We start from the raw sequence: 20,849 nt of genomic DNA on the forward strand, positions 1-20,849 counted from the left end.
AGACATTCTATATTCGGAACTCGCCTCTGGCAAATGGTCGATTGGACGGCCACATCACCGCTTCAAGGATGTCTGCAAGCACGACTTGAAAGCCCTTGATATCGATGTCAACACTTGGGAAGAGCTCGCTCTAGACAGATCAAGCTGGCGACATGCTCTGATCACTGGTCTGAAAGCAGAGAAGACAAGCTACGCTTGCTAACTGATGAAAGACGATCGCAGAGGAAGAAGAAGCAGCTCCAACCAACACCAGACACAACCTTCAAGTGCAGTTCGTGCAGCACGGACTGCCACTCTGGCATTGGACTACATAGCCACAGCAGACGCTGCACAGCCACCAACCGGGACATCTCTCATGGGCGCAGTTCCATCGTCTCCCGAGACTAACGGATGCCAACGACGAATGTATAAAGGAATCATAATAGATTTTGATATCGATAGACGTAATTAGTTGTGTTTGTGCTTCCACGCAGAATAGCAAACAAGCTGACCAAAAAATCTTATTGGCAGCATTTTAACGTCGGATAATTACGTTTTAAGACGGTGAACTTTATGGTACTCGATCGGCACACACACACACACACACACTATATATATATATATATATATATATATATATATATATATATATATATATATATATATATATATATATATATGTGTGTGTGTGTGTGTGTGTGTGTGTGTGTGTGTATCATCATCATCATCATTATCATCATCATCATCATCATCATCATCATCATCATCACAATTCTTTGACCCGCATGCCCATCGCGATACCTTCCTGTTTATAGTAAGGTAAAGCTGGGTATTTGCTTCCACATGGTGAAATTTCCATTTCTACGGAAACTGATAAAGGCTATGTGCATGCCTATTCAAACCTTTCTTCCTCGGTGTTTGTAAGACGCGTGAGTGTAATTAATATCACCTGAATGTCTGATAATATATGACAGCTTCATTAGTACTAGATATAAATTCTAATGCCAAATGCTAGCAGACAATTTTGTAACACTACATTTCTCAGTTAAATCGTAATAGATCACTAGTTTCCGTTCAAAGTGTGTGACATATAAAACCCTATCGGCGCTATGCACCCATCGGTTGGCTGAGAAACATACTGTGAAAAACAAAATTAACTAAAAGTCTGGAGATCAAATTATATATTTTTGAGAATACGAACATAATAGTAAAACTTAATACTATTGAGCAGCTGATTTAATGCGAATTATAATTTCAGTACTTCCATAACATATACAGCTAAAAAAGTGCTATAGAAACCAGATTATGAAGACGAATTGCGAGCACAGACCAATAGACAATGACCCTGCCTTGTGATCGACTAGTGGTTTTAGCAATATGAAATACTAAACGGATAAAACGATTACAATTCTAGGTAAATGATATTTCCGTCTTCAGTTGTTTTCTAATAATAATGAGCATGGCATGGCAAAAATACTAATGCAAATGCGTAGTAAACATTATGTTCTATTTAACCGGTTGTTTTCTAGTAACAATTGGGCATGATGTGGAACAAATACAAATGCAATGTTCCTTTTTCACCAGAGAGCACAATTAATAGCGAGAAAATAGTAATTATTTGCAAAATTGATAGTGTAAAGTACATCAGATCACACAAAAGAAATAGAGGAGTGAACAACGGGCATAAACTTATTTTCATTTCTCTCATCATTAACAATAATATTTACTTCTTTAATATGGCTGTTGTGATTAATGTAGGAATGCTATCACAAAATGATAATGCAGTATTAAAATAGAAATGTTGCATACAATATTGTAATAATAACCAACAGCAGGTTATAAGCATTTACAACAATGACCTGTTATTGTATTCTTAGAAAATAACAACTAAGGAAAAGAAAGAAAATTGTGAATTATATTGACATATATGGAGTGCTGGGCTGTGATGAGCTTGGACTATAGAACGTTCACCAGTTGGACAGCAACATATTGTCTAATATCAGAGATGGCTTGCAATGCTCATAACTGCTATTTTTATTCATATTGGAATTAATGGACACATCTGTGTAAAATATAGAACGGCATATTATACATTTTTGATGCTTGGAAAGTGTCTTCCAGAATAAAATAGCATTATTCCTGATCGTTGTATTGTAACAGGTGCATATGGTAATGTATAGTTTGAAAATACCTTCATATGTCTTAAATTTGGAACCATTTCATTTTGAAATAAGCAATATATGTTACTGCAGCGAAAGATAAACAGGTTTACGACATTTATTTTTTACCCCAATACTGGTGTGTGTGTGTGTGTGTGTGTGTGTGTGTGTATGTGTGTGTTATTTAGATTTTTACGTAGCTTTAACAATACTGGGTTTGACAATGTGATATTGAACATTAAATAACTAATCTACCATTAACTTTCCAACATGATGCTACCTCTGAAAATTCCATGCGCAATAAAATGTGTTGAAGATTGCATACCGCCAACTTATTGAAATCCCTAAACAAAATGGGAACATGATTTCCAAATGAAGAAGTTTATTGTCATCAACGATGCAACCATATGGGCTGTATCTAGGCCTGAATGCAGATATCAATTCCTGTGACGTTTTCATCTATGACAAGCTCTGGGTATATTCCTACGATTAAACATCCATATTACACAAGAATATGCTCATTCTTTCTACATTCTACACATGCACACAAAGGGCAATTTATTGATCAGTTCCTCATAACACTTTCAGTCGGAGTTCACATTTGAAAATAGGCTTGCCCTGCTTTAGTATTTAGTTATCAAGGGTAAATAAACTTTCCATCCCCGAACATATATATATATATATATATATATATATATATATATATATATATAGAGAGAGAGAGAGAGAGAGAGAAAGAGAGAGAGAGAGAGAGAGAGAGAGATCAGAAGTAAAAGAAATTATATCTGTGAATGAAATGGAATATTGAATAAATGCGATTAAACGTTTAGAAACCCAAATTGATTCTGACCAATGTATTTTAATGGAAACATAGTAGACAACACAAAATGATATTGGAAACCAAGCCCTGTCTTCCCTACATGCAGTTTTGTGATGTAACTCGAGTCCCGTGAGCATGCTTTCGTAGTGTCGAATTTTCCAATGAGTTGTAGCATTTGGGGCAATATTCTCTATAGTACACACTTATCTGATTTTGTATTTAGCCTACATTCACCATATTTCAAGACCCACCTTGGTATCCACGGCGCAACACATATATCTTTTCAACCTGGGACTATCTCAGCCTGACCAAATTTTTTTTAGAGATATTTATATTAGGCCTAGATTGAGATAGAGCATTAGTTCTGTCAAACAATATCGTGTACCAATCAAGTTGTACACGTGTACCAGTTAATCTATAAATATGCCCACACACGACCAGGAAGAAATACGAGCGTGATAAGTTTAATGTTTGCATGAATACATAAGAAGACGTTATACCTCAATATTAGAAAGGACAATTAAGGGAGATACTTCATAATGGCGACTGCTATAACACAAACTGAAGACGAACCAACCTGTCCAATTTGTTTGGGATTATTCAACGCACCAAGACAGCTGCCGTGTGCCCACACATTCTGTCAGAGTTGCCTACAGTCATATATTACAAGCAAGGCTATAGAAAATAAGAAAAAGAGATTCATCGAGTGTCCAGTATGTAGAAAAGCAACAGGTCATTAAAAACAGAATATATCAACTAATGAATGGGCATCAATATTTCCAGTGGACACTGTGATACAATCAGTGTTAACCACGAAATCGAAAGTAGATCGTGGATGTGACGCTTGTAACTCTGACGGCTCCACTGTCACAGCTACAGGATTCTGTGCAGTATGCGAGGAAGTAATGTGCGATGACTGTATTAAATTCCACAGGAAACAGAAAATGTCAAAAACTCACACTATTATTACAACTGAGGAGTTCTTGAACAACCCACACAATGTGATGAAATTTGCTGAAAGTTTTATATGTTTTGATCACAACGGTGAAGATCGAAAATTCTACTGCAATAATCACAAAGTTGCTTGTTGTGGAGATTGCTTTTTAGAAAGCCATAAAACTTGTTCTGATGTGAGAAAGTTGAAGGAGGAACTCCCTGCTCTGCTACGTGATACAAAACCAAGAGAAATCATTAAAGAGTTGAAGAAACTGGAGGCTCACTTAAAAACGTTTATCAATGTAAAAGAGTCTAATTTGAATGACCTCGAGTCCCAAGTTAATGGACTGTCTGATCATATCACAGACATGAGAAAGAAAATCAATACAGCTTTGGACGAATTAGAGATGAAAGTGAAGACAGAGGGAAGGAGAATCCACGAAGAAGTTGCTATTAGAACACAAGAAGAGAACCATCAATGCTTGTCACTTATTCATGCCATAAGAAATTCTCAAATTTTGTGTGAAACAGTTGATAAATATGGAACTGATGTACAAATATTTCTAACTGCAGAAACATTAAAAGGACAACTACCTTTATATTACTCTCAGATTAGAGAAAAATATGAGAGGACAGACACGCTGACAGTGCAGGTGAAATTCACTCCACTTTTAGAATCTGTTTTATCGCTCCCATCATACGATATTGGAAAACTTGTGACCATGACTGGCTCAACCTTTTCTGTACCTGGGTTGAGGAAACCAACGATGGAATGCCATGTTGAGAACGTTGAAACATTTAATGTTAATATCATTGGAGATAGGTCATGTTATACTGGTGTTACATTTCTCCCTAGAGACAGGGTGATACTGGTTGACATCAAAAATGGTCAGTGCATTATTCTTAATAACTTACATCAAGTAGTTACAACTTACAAACTCACTGGAATTCCTTGTGACGTTTGTATGCTGGATGATGAGAAAGTGGCTGTATCTGTGATTGATCAGAAACAAATTCAGATTCTGTCAGTCAGAGATGACGTCATCAGCCCAGTCAGAACAATAACAACCAAATATACGTGCTATGGAATTACAGCAACTAGAAAGGGAGAGATGGTTGTGGTTGGGGACTGTGGTAGTAACAAGCATTGCTGGAGTCTGATCAGAGATGGAAGAGAGGTCAATTATTCTGATCAGTATGACTCACCACCTAGATACTCCAACTACGTAGCTCTGAATAACTCTAAAACAAGAGCCTATGTTACTGTGCCTGGTAAAAATTCCCTTTACTGTTCCAATATGGAAGGCAAGATGCAGTGTACCTACAGTCCTGACAACCTCAAATATCCTTTAGGAGTAGCTGTGGACAGGGATGACAACATCTATGTTGTTGGATGTGATTCTCATAACATTCATCAGTTATCACCAGTGGGTGCAACCTACAGGTCATAACTACAGGAGTGCCACATAACCCATGGGCAATCAGTTTTGACAACAGTAGAGATACTTTTATCATTACAAACGATTCAGAAAAGCAAAAGCTACATATTTACCAACTGAAATAAAACTTAAAAACCAGAAATCTAATCATCATACATCATATGATAAATGTCTTTTGCAGGAATAGATAATAGCCGTTTCTTTAAAGGTGCAAATAACTGAATCTCCAGCTGTGTTATAATGTGAGATGATTTATGTAACTTATATAGTACAATAATAGTTTGGGTAGTTTTATGCATGAGCCTCACGTTCTTTTTGTTAATGATAAGAGGATAACGTCTGTCGTTATTCATGGACAATGTGAAACTTCTTCCACTTTTGTAAATAATTATTATATCATTTTCCTTACCAGCAATATTAGATAACTACATAAAGGAATGAGGAGAAAGTAATTTTTCAGATTCTATCCTAAATTTCATAATGAACGTGTGTATTATTATTACGACATAAAATGAAAAACAAGAGATAAAGTTTGTTCATTCATGGTACTGAATGATTACCAATCAATATTATAAAGTGAAACCAGAAATTAAAGTCTTTAATTTCATGCACGTATAAGGTAAATAAAGATTTTCTCTTACTTCAAAAACACTAATAAAACAGATAAAAGGTTCACATTATTTAGGAGATAATAAATTGTGATGTAGCAAATATAATTTCTTCCCTTCTAATGGTACTGCTAGGATTACCGCTACTGCTATTTCCTCTCTTTCCATGGTACTACTAGGATTACCACTCCTCCTATTTCTATTTCTACTACTTCTTCCCTTCTAATGTTACTACTAGGATGACCACTCCTACTATTTCTTACCTTCTAATGGTACTACTAGGATTACCACTCCTCCTATTTCTATTTCTACTACTTCTTCCCTTCTAATGGTACTACTAGGATGACCACTCCTACTATTTCTTACCTTCTAATGGTACTACTAGGATTACCACTCCTACCATTACTACTATTTCCTCCCTTATACTAAGATTACCACTCCTACTAATACTACTATTTCGTTCCTTCTAATGGTATTAATAAGATCACCACTCCTACTAGTACTGCTACTTTGTCCCTTCAAATAGTACTTCTAGGATTAACACTCCTATAGGGTCCCCGAGTGATAGAGTGGTCTAAAGCCTGTCCGTTACGGATCACTGCCATCTCACCTCTGTCTGCGTGGGTTCGAGTCTCAGATTCGGCCAATGTGGGTACGTGAGAAAGCCTGCCAGTAGCTTCTCGTGGGTCGGTGGTTCTTTCTGGGTTTTTCCGGGTTCTTCCTCCACCATTAATACTGGCCGCCATTTGAGGCCTATCGTGTGTTGTAAAATGGCGTTAAACCCTACAACAACAACAACAACAACCACTCCTATTATTTATTCTCTTCTTAAGGTGCTATTAAGGATAACCACTCCTACAATTACTGCTGTATCTTCCCTTTAAATGGCATTACTAGGATTACCACTCCTACGATTACTACTATCCCTTCCCTTCCAATACCACAACTAGGATTACCACTACTACTATTTCTTCCCTTCTCAATTTACTACTAAGGATGACCACTCCTACTATCATTACTATTTCTTCCCTTCTAATGGTACAACTAGGATTACCACTCCTACCATTACTACTATTTCTTCCCTTCTAATAGTACTACTAAGGCTACCACTCCTACTATTACTATTTGAACTTTGCAGAACATAATAAAAGCAAAACAATTCAAATTTTAAAAAAAATGATTAAAAGGTATATGTACCCATTGCTTAATAAATTTATCATTATTTTCATATTTGTATCAAATTCTTTTCATATTTGTTTAATTCTCTATCCTTTCAAGTAGATTTAGTAATGATTCGTCTCTGAAATATTCTTCCGTTAGCAAATTTTATATTGTAATTGCTAAACGGGATGTGAACAAAACACAGACTTGTCAAGAACCCTCTCTACACGTCCTAGTAAAACAGGATGACCATATGCATGAGGCCTGTCTAACTCTTTTATTAGTACACTGTTGTGCTGAGATCTATTTATAAATGCTGGATGGGCCAATGTCTGGGGCCTATCTAACGTTATATGCCCCCATAGAACTGCTAGTGAAAAACTGAATGGTTCTTTTCCTAGGACATGTCTAATTTTATATGGGGCCCCCTCTTCCTCATAACTACTTGTGAACATCTGGATTGCCCTGTATCTGAGACCTTTCAAAGTCTTAAAAGGGTCCCACTTTTTTTAGAACTAGTTGTCTAAGTAAGTTCGCCCTATGCCTGAATCCTCTCAAAATGTTGTATAGACCTTTATTCTAATCAATAATCCTTTAGTCTGACTATATATCACCGTTTGGTTGTACCCCCTACCGATTTCAATAACGAAAACATTTATTGTGATAAAATGTGCACAGTACTGAATCATTGATTTATAATTTCTAACCTGACTGTGACCAGAATGGCACAAATGCTGGCATGCCCTGCAAGCTTTCATGTTTAACGGACTTTCCGTACTAACACGGCGCCATATTGCGTACACTGTAGGCTAGTTTATTTCCATCAGACAAAATAATGATGTAGTTTGTCATGTTCGGCCACTGCCAGATAATTCCCTAAATTACATAAAATTGAGAGTTTGGAATTATATCCCTTTGCATATATGAACATAGAAATTCAATCGCTTGTTAAATCCACATGAAAAGCAAATTTGTTGTCATTATTTTCTTTTGCTTGATTCGACATTGTAAATATCGGAAGCAGACGACTTATATATGTATATCTTTAGTCGTGACACACCCCTTTGCTGAAAATGGACTTGTCCAGAAACTGGAAATGGATCCGTCTATTACACTGAAAACTTCCGTTAAGCATGAAACGCGCATAGAATGATGGTGTTAGGACCACTCTATTCACAGTCAGGTTAGAAACTATAACCCACTGAATTAATTGACTTGTTCCTTGAACTTTTTATCACATTAAAGGTTTCCATTATTTAAATCGGTAGGGGGTACAAACAAATGGGTTTGTATTGTCAGACTATTGTCAAAACTGGCCGGCCTTGCGTCTGAGGCATGTCAACATCTTATATGAGTATCCCTCCCAGACAAAATGGCTGAGGCCTGGCTAAGTTTTATATGGGTCCCTCATTATTCTAAGAATTACTTGCAAACATTGGATGGCCCTATGCCCAATGACTATCTTAATCTCATCCACTGATAACTAGTTGTTAAAATAGATGAATCTATGCCTGAAGCCTGTCTAAATTTTATGTCAACCCCTCTTCCAATAAGACCTACTTTACAAACCTTTTACTTAATGGTAATTCATGTGTACAGTTATAGTTCAGGTTACCTATGTTTTCTATTGAAAGATCATTGTTGATTGAGTCCTATGTTTCCTACACAAAGATCATTGTTGATTAGGTCCTGTGTTTCCTACACAAAGATCACTGTTGATTAGGTCATATGATTCATACAGAAAGATCATTGTTGATTAGGTTATGTTTCCTACAGAAAGCTCATTGTTGATTAGGTTCTATGTTTCCTACATGAATATTATTGTTGATTTAGTCATATGTTTTCTACAAAATGTCACTGTTGATTAGGTCCTATGTTTCAACACAAAGATCAATGTTGACTGAGTCCTGTGTCTTCTACAAAAAGGTCATTGCTGATTAGGTACTATGTTTCCTACAGGAAGATCACTGTTGATTAGGTTCTGTGTATCCTACACAAAGATAACTGTTAATTAGGTTCTATGTTTGCTACACGAAAATAATTTGTTGATCGAGTCAAATGTTTCCTACAAAAGGTCATTGTTGATTACGTCATATGTTTCCTACACAAAGATCATTGTTGATTAGGTTCTATGTTTCCTACAGAAATATCATTGTTGACTGAGCCCTGTGTTTGCCACAGAATGATCATTGTTGATTTAGTCCCGTTTCCCACCAAAAAATGATTAATGACAATCAAGTCTTGTTTTGCACAGAAAGATCATTTTGGGTTGGGTCCTGTGTTTCCTATTGACTATGTCTTTAACGTTGTAGTAGTATATAACCACAAAATCCACGAGAATTTGGTGAATGTACAACACTATACAGAAACATTTTCAAGAAACTGATTCCTTCCTTCAGCATGTGAGAAAAAATTTTAAAATTTTCACCGAAAAAATACCAGATGCCATTCACGATATAATGTCATCTTTGATACACATTTCGATGTATGTCCTAAGGCACTGATCACGTGCAAACTACATCTTATTGACTTTCATCTTTACCTAATTGTGAAGGTATGCTGATAAACCATGTTCACATGGAAGCTAGCACACAATTATTTTCAGTAGGCACTTGTTATCTATGTGGAAATGAAGTGTCAAAATTGTTTGTTAACAAATTGGTTAGCATTATAGAGATATTATATAATATAATAAGTTATATTTTATTGAATTTTAAGTAAAAAAATTTACAAGACCAAATTTCTACAATTTTGATGTTTTTTTTATGTCGACCGAGCCATGTTTTCCAATGCCTTTCACAAATGATGCTGCACCTGAAAGAAGGTAAAAATGGTGTTAAAAATGTCATATTATATTGTTTACTGCCACAAATTCTGGCATTCTGTCAATAAGAAACCAACATTAACTTGTATGTATGCTGGAATGCTGCAGTAATCTAAACCAAATATGTTATTTTTGCTCAAGCACAACAATTTTCCCATGTAAACTGGTAAATATCGGACCATTTTATTGTTGTACAGATGATTTCAAGATGTCAATGTAGATCTGGATTTGAAGGCTCATTATCCATCAACCGATCAGGGTCTATGGCATTTGTTGTACATATGAGCTGAAATTACCTGAGTATAGCTGGATCTGTAAGTTCTCTATACAGCAGTAGTTATGATTATATGTTGCTTGATTTATGAGCTAAAGCTAGCGGTGTAGATCTAGATCTGGAAGCTGATTAGGCACCAACATATATGGGTGTATCTTATTGCTCGCATTTTTTAGTTCAAACTAACAGTCATAATATATTTCACAATAGTTGAATAGCATGAATGTTTCACAGTCCAGTCATCTATCAATAGCCACATCTCCTTAACCACTTGTTAGAAATACAGATGTGTGTAATTATGTTGGGGTACAAATCAGACAGCATCAGATCAGGATGAATGTTATTTTGTTGCATTTATGAGTTCAAGCTAATTTTCATAGGACATTACTTGATAGCTGAATATCATGAATGTTTCACAGCTAGAATTAACATTTATTCCCTAGACATGGGACATTTCGTGATAGCTCACAGTGAAGAATGCACGTGGCCATGCTGCTAGGTCAGTCAGGGTGGTGAGTGAAGATAACAAGAAAAAGATACAAATGTACCATTTATCAATAAGTATCACAACACATAAAATGTATTAATATGTATCATAAACCTTAAAATACATCAATACGTATAATAACAGTAAAAATGTATTGTGTATCATAACACATGAAATCTATTGATACGTATTATAACACTTTAAATGTATTGTGTATCGTAACACATGAAATCTATTAATATGTATTATAACACTTCATATCCATTATATATCTCTGTTGATGTGACCTGAACATTACATTCATTTGGGCTAACATGCACTGTCAGATTTGGGTCATTGATACTCTAATCTGGGTGCACACATTATACAAGCAATTATTCTGTACTGTACTATTTGTAATTTATATTTTTGTATCCATCATTATTCTCATACGTTATTATTATTATTTTAGTGAGGATTTAAAACTTTACAAATTCTAGTACAGAGCAATAAGTTAAAAATCTTAATTACTTTTATTTATTAATATTTATATACCTTAAAAATGTATATCATAAAGTTTACAAACAACTGCAGACAACATTGGATTCTTAGAAATTTGATACAATACCTGGCACAGCTTCATCTTGGATCACTTTCATGCCATTTTTAAATTCATATTGCTGAGCTGCATCCTATGACTCTGCAGCAAAGGCTGAATAGTAGGCCGACCTCCTATCTACTATCTACATTCATACACTGCTGTGGAAATTTAACTCTCTATTGTGCCAGCTGAAGGGACTGTCCTAGAGCTGTGATTAAAAAGGGACAACTAAAATAAAATAGCACAAGCCAAAAATGGAATATTTCATACAGTATAATAATTATCTGGGAAACCAATGGGTATCATGGCTACAACTAATGTGAACACATAAACAAGTAAACTTTCTGGAAATGAAACAATTGTATTTTTTTTTTGTTGAAAACTGGAACTTCACCTATACACTCCTACAGCTGAGCAATAAAAACATTTTTATATCTATGCAAATTCATTCATAGAATCCCCACAATTTGATGAAACTCAGATATGACCAGACATAGTCTGTCATTAGAGTTGCGATCACTGCATATTTTGTAAGGACAGCTGAAAGAAGGAAATAAATTTAATTCTTAATTACAGTCATAAGGGACAAACCTTTGCAGACAAGATATATATATATAGCGAAAAGGTAAAAGTAAGCAAGACAGAAATTTATATGAACAGATTTTGTTAGGCCAAGGGATATAACTCTGAAATATAGCATTTGACTTTCGATTTCATGTATACCAAAGTAGAAATTGTTTTCATACGTCAGACCCTATTTGGGTTAATCTGGCATGTATATCTGATTAATACATTGAGCATAATGTAAACTAATTAGTGGAAAACAAGTGCAAGAAATGTATAAATTGTGCATAAAATCTTGATGTGTGATTTTTAGTACATAAATATATAAAGAATTGCATAGACCTGGATATGGTATCTTTATTGGGACATAAAGATAATGGAGACACCGATATGAATACATGTCAATAGCGATCACTCCTGAGGAAATGGTAGAACTGGCTGTTGCACATAGGTGACTGCTATATGCAGTTTGACCATTAAAACTTATTTCTGGACAAATACCATTTATCAGATATCAGTCATTACTATTATTATTTTATTATCAAGATGTATTTATTTGATCTGTGTAAAAAAAATCATAATTACAGGTATATATTGTTCTCTCTCAGATTTATAGTCCCCACATGATTACTTTACCTTGCTCACCTTAATCCATGCTAGAATGAAATCAAACCGACTAAAATATATACACCCATCTTAGTTTGTTCACATTATAAAAACAATATCTGCATTAGTCAGTTGATAAAACTACCTTGTTTTAGAAATTCACATATTGATGCTTTTGAGTTACAGTGTCAACATGTCTGGAGTTAGTTGAATAAGCAATATAAGAACTGTTGGCACATCAATTTACACGATAATTCCTTTTCTAAACAATGCCTTTCTCATGAAGCAAAACATCAGTTTGTGTGGAACAAATAGTGAATGGATATACACTCTACTGACCGCTAAAGGCAGGTAGAAACCATTGTTTTATTAGAAAACACATTGCTACTCAAAATGCAAGGCAGATGACTGTTAAATAAAGGATATTTATGTAGAAAACTTGCCATCCTGAAAATTAGAATGGCCATTGTGAACATGTGAATGTTGGGTATGGGTAACAACTACGACATGATTACAGCAATAGGGATCAAAGGCTTTGTGGAGATGCCAAAATCATTGAATAGGAAAATAAGGAGCTGTATATACTCAAACATAAATAAAATGGATATAAGGAGTTGTAGAAATACAGATAGGTTATTTAGACCCAAGGCAATTGATGTACATCCCAAAACCAGTACAGGGTCATGAATCACAGAAGCGTATAGTGAGTATTGTAGAATAGCCAGTGAGCCTCCATGGCTCTTGACTCAATTACTCAAGCCCCTTCTACATCCCCAAGGCCAGAGAGGGCATTGTGTTGTCCCAACAACTTTGGTACAAACGTGTTTTATTGCATTGTAAATATCTGTCAACATGTTCCTGTAGCAACAACTCCGTTGGTTAGTCTCATTTCGAGTTCTTTTGCCCTAACTGGCATGCCATTCAGGATTATGTCCAGGGCACGAGACAGTCATATCGGCTTTGAAAGTCTGACAGTGTCTCCATCTATGAGGGGCACACCTGTAACAAAAACGACCGAAATATTTGCCATTGATTGGCTTGGAATTTTATTGTTTTATAGCACATACACACAAAATAAGCTATTGCATCACTAGGCATATTATATAAAGCTGCCTTGGCGCACACCACACAGACTGATGCAACCATATAATTCAATGCAGACTGAATAAATTACATTCAGATTGAATAATTAATATTCAGCTTAAATAATTGATTCAGATTGAATAACTGATATTGAGACTGAATAATAGATATTCATATTGAATAACTGATATTCAGATTGAATAACTGATATTTATATTGTATAATTAAGATTCAGATTGAATAATTGATATTCAGATTGAATAACTGATATTTATATTGTATAATTAAGATTCAGACTTAATAATTGATATTCAGATTAAATAACGGATATTCAGATTGAATAATTGATATTCAGTTTGCATAACTGATATTCAAATTGAATAATTGATATTCAGTTTGAATAACTGATATTCAGATCGAATGATTGATATTTAGACTGAATACTTTATATCCAGAGGGCCCAAACTAGTGTGGGTCAATTTTCCACATTTGTTATATGTTGATTGTAAAAATAAAATTATTTTTTATAACTGATGACATGCAAATTAACTTGCATTTGTTTTTATTATTGTTTCATCATTATATACACATCCAATATGGTTTTAATTAATATTGTCATGATAACATTACATGTCTCATACATATGAACTGATATGTTTATGTATGTGTATGTATGTGTCTGATTTGGATTTTTAACATAGCTTTAAAAAACATTCAGTCATATCACTTTGGTGTCTGCAGTGTGACAGTTCAACAAGATGACTAGCCCTAGGCATCATGTCATAATATACATGTGGCATGATGTCCCACCCAGTCACATTATCCTGGCACCAGGCTTACCAGTCCTAACACTAATCTCTTAATGCTAAGCACCAAGTGAGGCAGCTGCTAATACCATTTTCAAAGACTTTGCTATCACTTGGTTGGGGTTTAAATCCGCATACCATACAGACGTTTTAACCACTTAGGACACTGAAGTGGTCTGGCATGTTTATATACCTTACAATTAAATTTTTAAACTATTTTAAAATAGCTAAATAATTTTGAAACACCTTTCATTAGCATAACATAAATTCCATAAATGAAAAAATTAAATATTTTTGCTTTATTTTTATTTTACTGCAGTATTAAAATAGTAATTCCTTTCCATTCAATATCTTAGAAAAAAGTTTTAATTTTTTTTCATGGAAAAAGGTTTTGATCAATATAAATTTGACTCAAATTAATTCACAAATGTGACAGATATAGGTAGCTTTCTGAAGAACATCCCAGAAAGATTATCATTTTTGCATTGGCATACTTAATAGAAATCACCAATATCAGTCAAGTCCATTGTTTTCCTTCTCTGAAGTTTAATATTTCGAATAAGAAGTGGTTATAAGAAAATTTATACTGCCCTAGTAACCATCTGCATCAAATAACTACTGTGTATAAAAACCTAGTTCTATTGATCCCATTTACAAATAAACCAATACATTTATACCTGTACATTCAGATCATCTGAGCACACAGATCCACTTTGAGATCATGACCTAATTAGTCATTGCACACAAGTATGAATAAACAGTAAATCACGTGTCATCAATTACGCCATTAACTTTTAATGGAAAGAAATCAGATAATTAAGGCACACTGAAGATAATCTGCTAATTATGTTTTCTATAATTTGACTGTTTAAATTATTTTTTTGCTTTGAGGGATTTTTCAGTCTTGTTGATTTAGTCGATGAAGAATACAATAAAACATTGAAACTGTATTTGAATTGTTTTTAAGCAAATTATTCACTAAATAGTTGCTAAATTTCATTACAGATTCTGTATGCCCCGAACTAACAATAGCTGTCTGCAGGACTCACTAGTTGTCATTTAATGTGACTTTTAACATTTTATTTGGTAATATCATACCACAGACATGGAAACTATGCATCTTTCTCTAAAACTCACTGAGGCAGCCAACCACAGAAGTCGTGAACATAAATGAGACACCAAGGATTCAGTAAGGCAGCCAACTTCAAGGATTATACACATAAAAGTAGCAGTCAGTAATTAACATGAGTTGAAATTGTCTGGAATGCCCTGAAAAGTTTGCCAAGCATCAGGGCAATTATTATGGGCCTAGTCTGAACCACATGAAAAATGATAATGGTTAAGACATAAACATTTCTGAGTCTTACATTATTCAGATTGCTTCATGGTAGATATATCTTTTACATGTATGTGTATAAACACTCTCTCTCTCTCTCTCTCTCTCTCTATATATATATATATATATATATGTGTGTGTGTGTGTGTGTGTGTGTGTGTGTGTGTGTTTATGCGTGTATGTTTATGTGTCTTCATTTGTGTGCACTTATCCCTGACATTCTGAAATGTTTTAAAACAGTCATACAATTTCGAAATCCTGTGTCTTGAATGTCAGAGAGATTTCACTGGACAATAACGATACAGTTTTTGAAATTACATCAACTGTCATCACAGCAATGTAGACTTTTGTCAAATCGTTACAATGACATTGATACCAACTTGTCACAACTATAGAAAAAAAATGTTGCATTCTGTAAAATCTTTATAATGACTCTGCCACACGATCAAGAAAATTATCTTTTTAACACCTTAGGTTTCTTGCTGTTACATGTTGACACTGACCCTGACACTACATTATAGCAAATATAATTACAATAATGTTGGCTTCTTTGTCTACAATCTTTATGATAACTGATACTAAATTATTACAACTATTAATGTCATCTTCCTTGTGCAAAATCTTTAAAATATATGACCCTAATTTATGCCAACTATCTTCACAACAATGTAATCTTGTGTCTAATCCCTACACTGATTACAAAAACTGTGACAACTATCTTTGCAAGAATGTAATCTTCTGTCAAATCATTATAATGATACTAATGCTAAGAATATATATGTCAACAGGCACTACCTCAGCTCTCAAGTACACATCGGACAAAGTGGAATGTTATATGAGACAGAAAAAACTTGTCATGATACAACTACATAGTAAGTTTCATGGAACACACACACTTGTCACGATATAGCTATCTAATAAGTCCGGAACACCAACACCTGTCACAATAAAACTACATTATGTAAATGCAAAATTGTATGGGACACAAAGACTTGTCATGATTCAAAGACATACAAACTTTGGGGATACAAACACCTGTTATGATATACCTATATGGCAAGTTTGGGACACAAACACTTGTCATGATACAACTACATACCAAGTTTGAGACAAAAGAAAATGTCATGATATAACTGCATACCAGGCTTCATGAAAATATCTTAAACTGTTATCCTGATAAGATGAGAAGAATCTAATGGTGAGACAAACATAATGAATTTTAAAAATCGGGATAAGTCTTCGAAAGTTGATTAAAAAGACACACAGGACACAATGTATTGCCATGATACAAGGGCTTGTCAAGTTAGATGAAGAAATCTCAAAAGGTTCAGGAGTTATTAAGCAAACAAAAGTGAGATATATGGATAAATGTCAAATTGATATCAGTATACTCTCCCCCATGCCCATGTCCTTGCAGGGCATACACAATTTTGATTTATGGTGTTATATCCATGTTTAGTTTGGTTGAAAATGTGCACTGTTAATATTGAAAATTAATCTTCTTTTCTGTGTTTACATTGGTTACAGTAAGACATGGAAAAAGCAGATCGATGTCATATCCAGTCAGTAAGAAAAATCTAAAGTTTAAGATTATAAGAAATTCCCACTCTCACTCAGATAAAATTCAGAAACCTTGCAGCTGACTGGCTAATGTCAAATCAATGACCAACCAGATTTCAGGATATGATTCTCAAATGTCTATTGTGAGACCACTGACAACTTAGATGTTGGCATTTGAATGGCTTATTGACATCAATTCACTGTTCAATCATATGACAGACTTTGAACGGCTGTTATAAACAACCTGAAATTTCAGATGTCATGCATTGATTGGCTGATATAAAATCATAGGCCAATCAGATGTCAGATTCTAATTTGCTGATGTCAAATCACCAAACAGATGTCACAACGTTTATTCGTGTCAGAGAGTAAAGACTTCCTTACAAAATTGGGACCTGGTAATTTTAACATACCTTTGAATAATACCATATAATGACATCACGTAAACATAAAGCAATGACGTAATACACATATTTTTCGCGTACACGTGCTGGCTGTTGAAACCAGTTGGAACGATCTTTCAATTGTTGGACATTTTGAAAATAATGTTGTTTTTTTTTAAATAGAATAACGAACAGATTCATTAGAAAAATTACGTCATTAATAATTATTATCGACGTGATTGTAAATTGAGGATCCAGTCATTAAATATCCCAGCTCCCTAAAGCACACACACACATGCACACGCACACACACACCATTTTCCTCAAAGTCAAAGCGATTTTTTCAATTTCTGGAGTTCCCTCGATAACTCGCGCCTCGCTCATTGTGCGGTCTATGTTTGTGGACCCCGTTGTGCGCTAGTTATCGAGGGAGAGATGTATACTGACTGTAATGTGTATGCCTATATTACACAGGGAAATGGCATTAAACAGAAAATAACATGAAACAACAAATCATGGCCTCTCTTTTCATACGTGATGAAAATCACAATCAAAATTGGAAAATGAAACCTTCATATATGGCTCACTTTACTGTCATAAACAGAGGTTAGTACACAGAAATCTGAATCAACATGATTATATTCTCAACTTTTGGTTAAAACGTCAAATATTTTGTTAACTTTTCTATCCAAATAACATTCTTTGTTCACTGTAACGAATCAAAGACAATGGAATTAATTCTTACTGGCGGCAACACTTGAACAGATAAATACCAGTTGAATAATTTTTGTCAAGTGAAATTCTTCTTCAGTTCCATTTTCAAACTTGGTTTCAGTGTAACAATTATACATGTAATATGCTCTGTTATACTCAAACATGAAATAAGTTAGTCAACCATCACTAATATGTTCATGACCATTTAAATAAAGATCCAAACCCCAGTTTTCTTGATATAATATGGGGTTAACATCCCATTTTAATTATTTTAAGATCCCTCAGTAACTCACACCTTGTCTAAAGTGCAGTCTATTTTTCTGGACCTTGTTGTATGCAAGTCATAGAGGAAGAGGTGTCCATTGGGGCATGTATATCATGTTCCCCATGAATGCAACATTGTGACCCAAGGGAGACAAAGAGGGAATTTAAGGTATGTAGGATTCATAAAATACATATAGTACACTAAACCATTTAAATGTGAGTTGTGTTGGAAGTATTGAGTATTCATGTAATACATGTGGTACACTAAACCATTTAAACGTGAGTTACTAATAATCATCTTCTCAAATTCTTCTCTTCATCTTTTATTAAAAGGGACTCGTAACAACATTCATCAAATATTTTTAGACAATATTTACACAATTACCTTAGGTATACAATGGCATGAAACCTAGAACAATAACAAAGACTACAACAAAACAAGCTACATAAAGGCTGTGAAAATATATCAAGGAAAGTAATAACTCTCATGTATCACTTCTTCTAACAAATGGATTGAGTTATGTCCCTTAAAATTCATCTCTAGCGTTTCAAAGCCAAAAGAACCAAATTAAGTTAGTTTTAAAATCCTAGTAACACCTAAATGGCATCATTACACGGGATGCCCCCAAAATTGGTAAAAAAATTTTAATTCCGATCAAAATCACTTAAATCAAAGTTTGGTTTGCTTATTATCATCATTAAATCAATTACAAATCACAATATCGGTACGTACACTAACATATACAACAAAAAGATGTAAATAATTGTTTATTTTGGTGCATTTCAGTTTTTGAGCCTATTTCAGTCTTTCTAGTACCCAAATCCTAGCTGAGGCTATAAAGTGGATGAGATTATTCATAGGGAAATAAAAATACAAAAACCAAATAGAAAATGTTTACAGACATCATTTACACCAGAGATCTAGTTTCAAAGGATTTCAAATATTTCTAACATACTTCTGGGAGCGGACTGCAAATTTTGCTGGTGGGACTCCTATTTGTACCGAAACAGTAGTCATGGACTACTAGTTTTGAAACTCTAGTGAGATTTCAAAGTACACACTGTTGAACACAAAATGTTCATCAAGATTGAAAACAGGTGTCTGGACTTGGAGCGTGATAAACTTATCATGGAAGCTTGATAATGAGTTGTAAATGTGCATGATTCAATCCCCCTCTCTCTCTCTCTCTCTCTCTCACACACACACACACGCACAAACACACACACACACACAAACACAAACACAGCTTACACCTGACACTTGGAAGTGGGACCCTGTAACATCTTGTACAGATTCTAAAATATTCAAAAGTGGGATCCTTGGGACTCTGTGAAATATCATGGAAACTGAAGCCCTGGTTTGAACAAAACAAAAATATAGATATAAATAAAACGCATCAAAAGTTTCTGCAAATTTACTATGAATTATAGAAATAAAGTTTTAGCATATGACATCCTTATAAGTGGAGTTTGTTGTTTATTTATTTAACTTAGTAATATACTGAATACATCACCTAAACTTACAATATGTCAGTAAAGTGATTCATAATATAGAATCATTTAAAATTAAAAGTAGTTCGTTTTCCAAACAAGACTCCCTCCACACATAAACTGTATTTTTTTTGCCATTTCCCAAATCTTCCTCAAATTAGTGGGAATCCAGAAGTCAGATTATTTCCTCCTTCCTTTTTTTTTTTAAACTCTGACACTAACTTTGAGAAAAGATGTCTACGTGATATTTGTAGCACAGATACCTTTGTTATGACCTTTGACCTTGAAACTACTTTTATGCATGGATTTAATAGTTTAAAATCCAACATTATGAATGCGTAAGTAACACAAATTCAAGGCAGTCATCTGACAAATCCAGCAACCAGATTGTATTAAAAGGTGTTTGCTATCATGTGTAAAGTTCAAACTTTAACTCTCAACCAATAGAATCTTCTGATGACAGAATCAAGGCCGTATCAAGAATTAAAACCCTAATAAAAGATCATGAGCTACAATATTTCACCTTGAAATCAATGTCACACTGCTGTCTGACAACTTGTTTGATGAAATGCAACTAAATATAAAGTTGGGTAAAAATCCATTATATATGCTGGTCTGATTTTCATCTGTCTCAGTTAGATTTGATTATTCTGGGCCATCACAGTATGAGTAAAGATCCTTAATTTCAATAATCAAGATTGACCTGATGGTATGACATGAACCCTAATCCAAGCCCTTCAGTGAGAAGAATGCATGCTAACCACTAAACTATTGC

General features: G+C 34.4%; 1 protein-coding gene across 1 annotated transcript; it reads left to right on the top strand.

Annotated features, from left to right (window-relative positions):
* Window positions 1-3,737: 3,737 nt before the first annotated feature.
* LOC149788669 (uncharacterized) lies at window positions 3,738-5,664 on the top strand. The gene has a single exon (XM_089973539.1). The coding sequence runs from the start codon at window positions 3,864-3,866 to the stop codon at window positions 5,343-5,345; it is 1,482 nt and encodes a 493-aa protein (XP_089829665.1). The 5' UTR covers window positions 3,738-3,863; the 3' UTR covers window positions 5,346-5,664.
* The last annotated feature ends 15,185 nt before the right edge of the window (window positions 5,665-20,849 follow it).

The sequence above is a fragment of the Sinohyriopsis cumingii genome, chromosome 11 (assembly GCF_028554795.1).
Source record: "Sinohyriopsis cumingii isolate HCF-2022 chromosome 11, ASM2855479v2, whole genome shotgun sequence".
In the NCBI taxonomy this organism is placed as follows: domain Eukaryota; kingdom Metazoa; phylum Mollusca; class Bivalvia; order Unionida; family Unionidae; genus Sinohyriopsis; species Sinohyriopsis cumingii.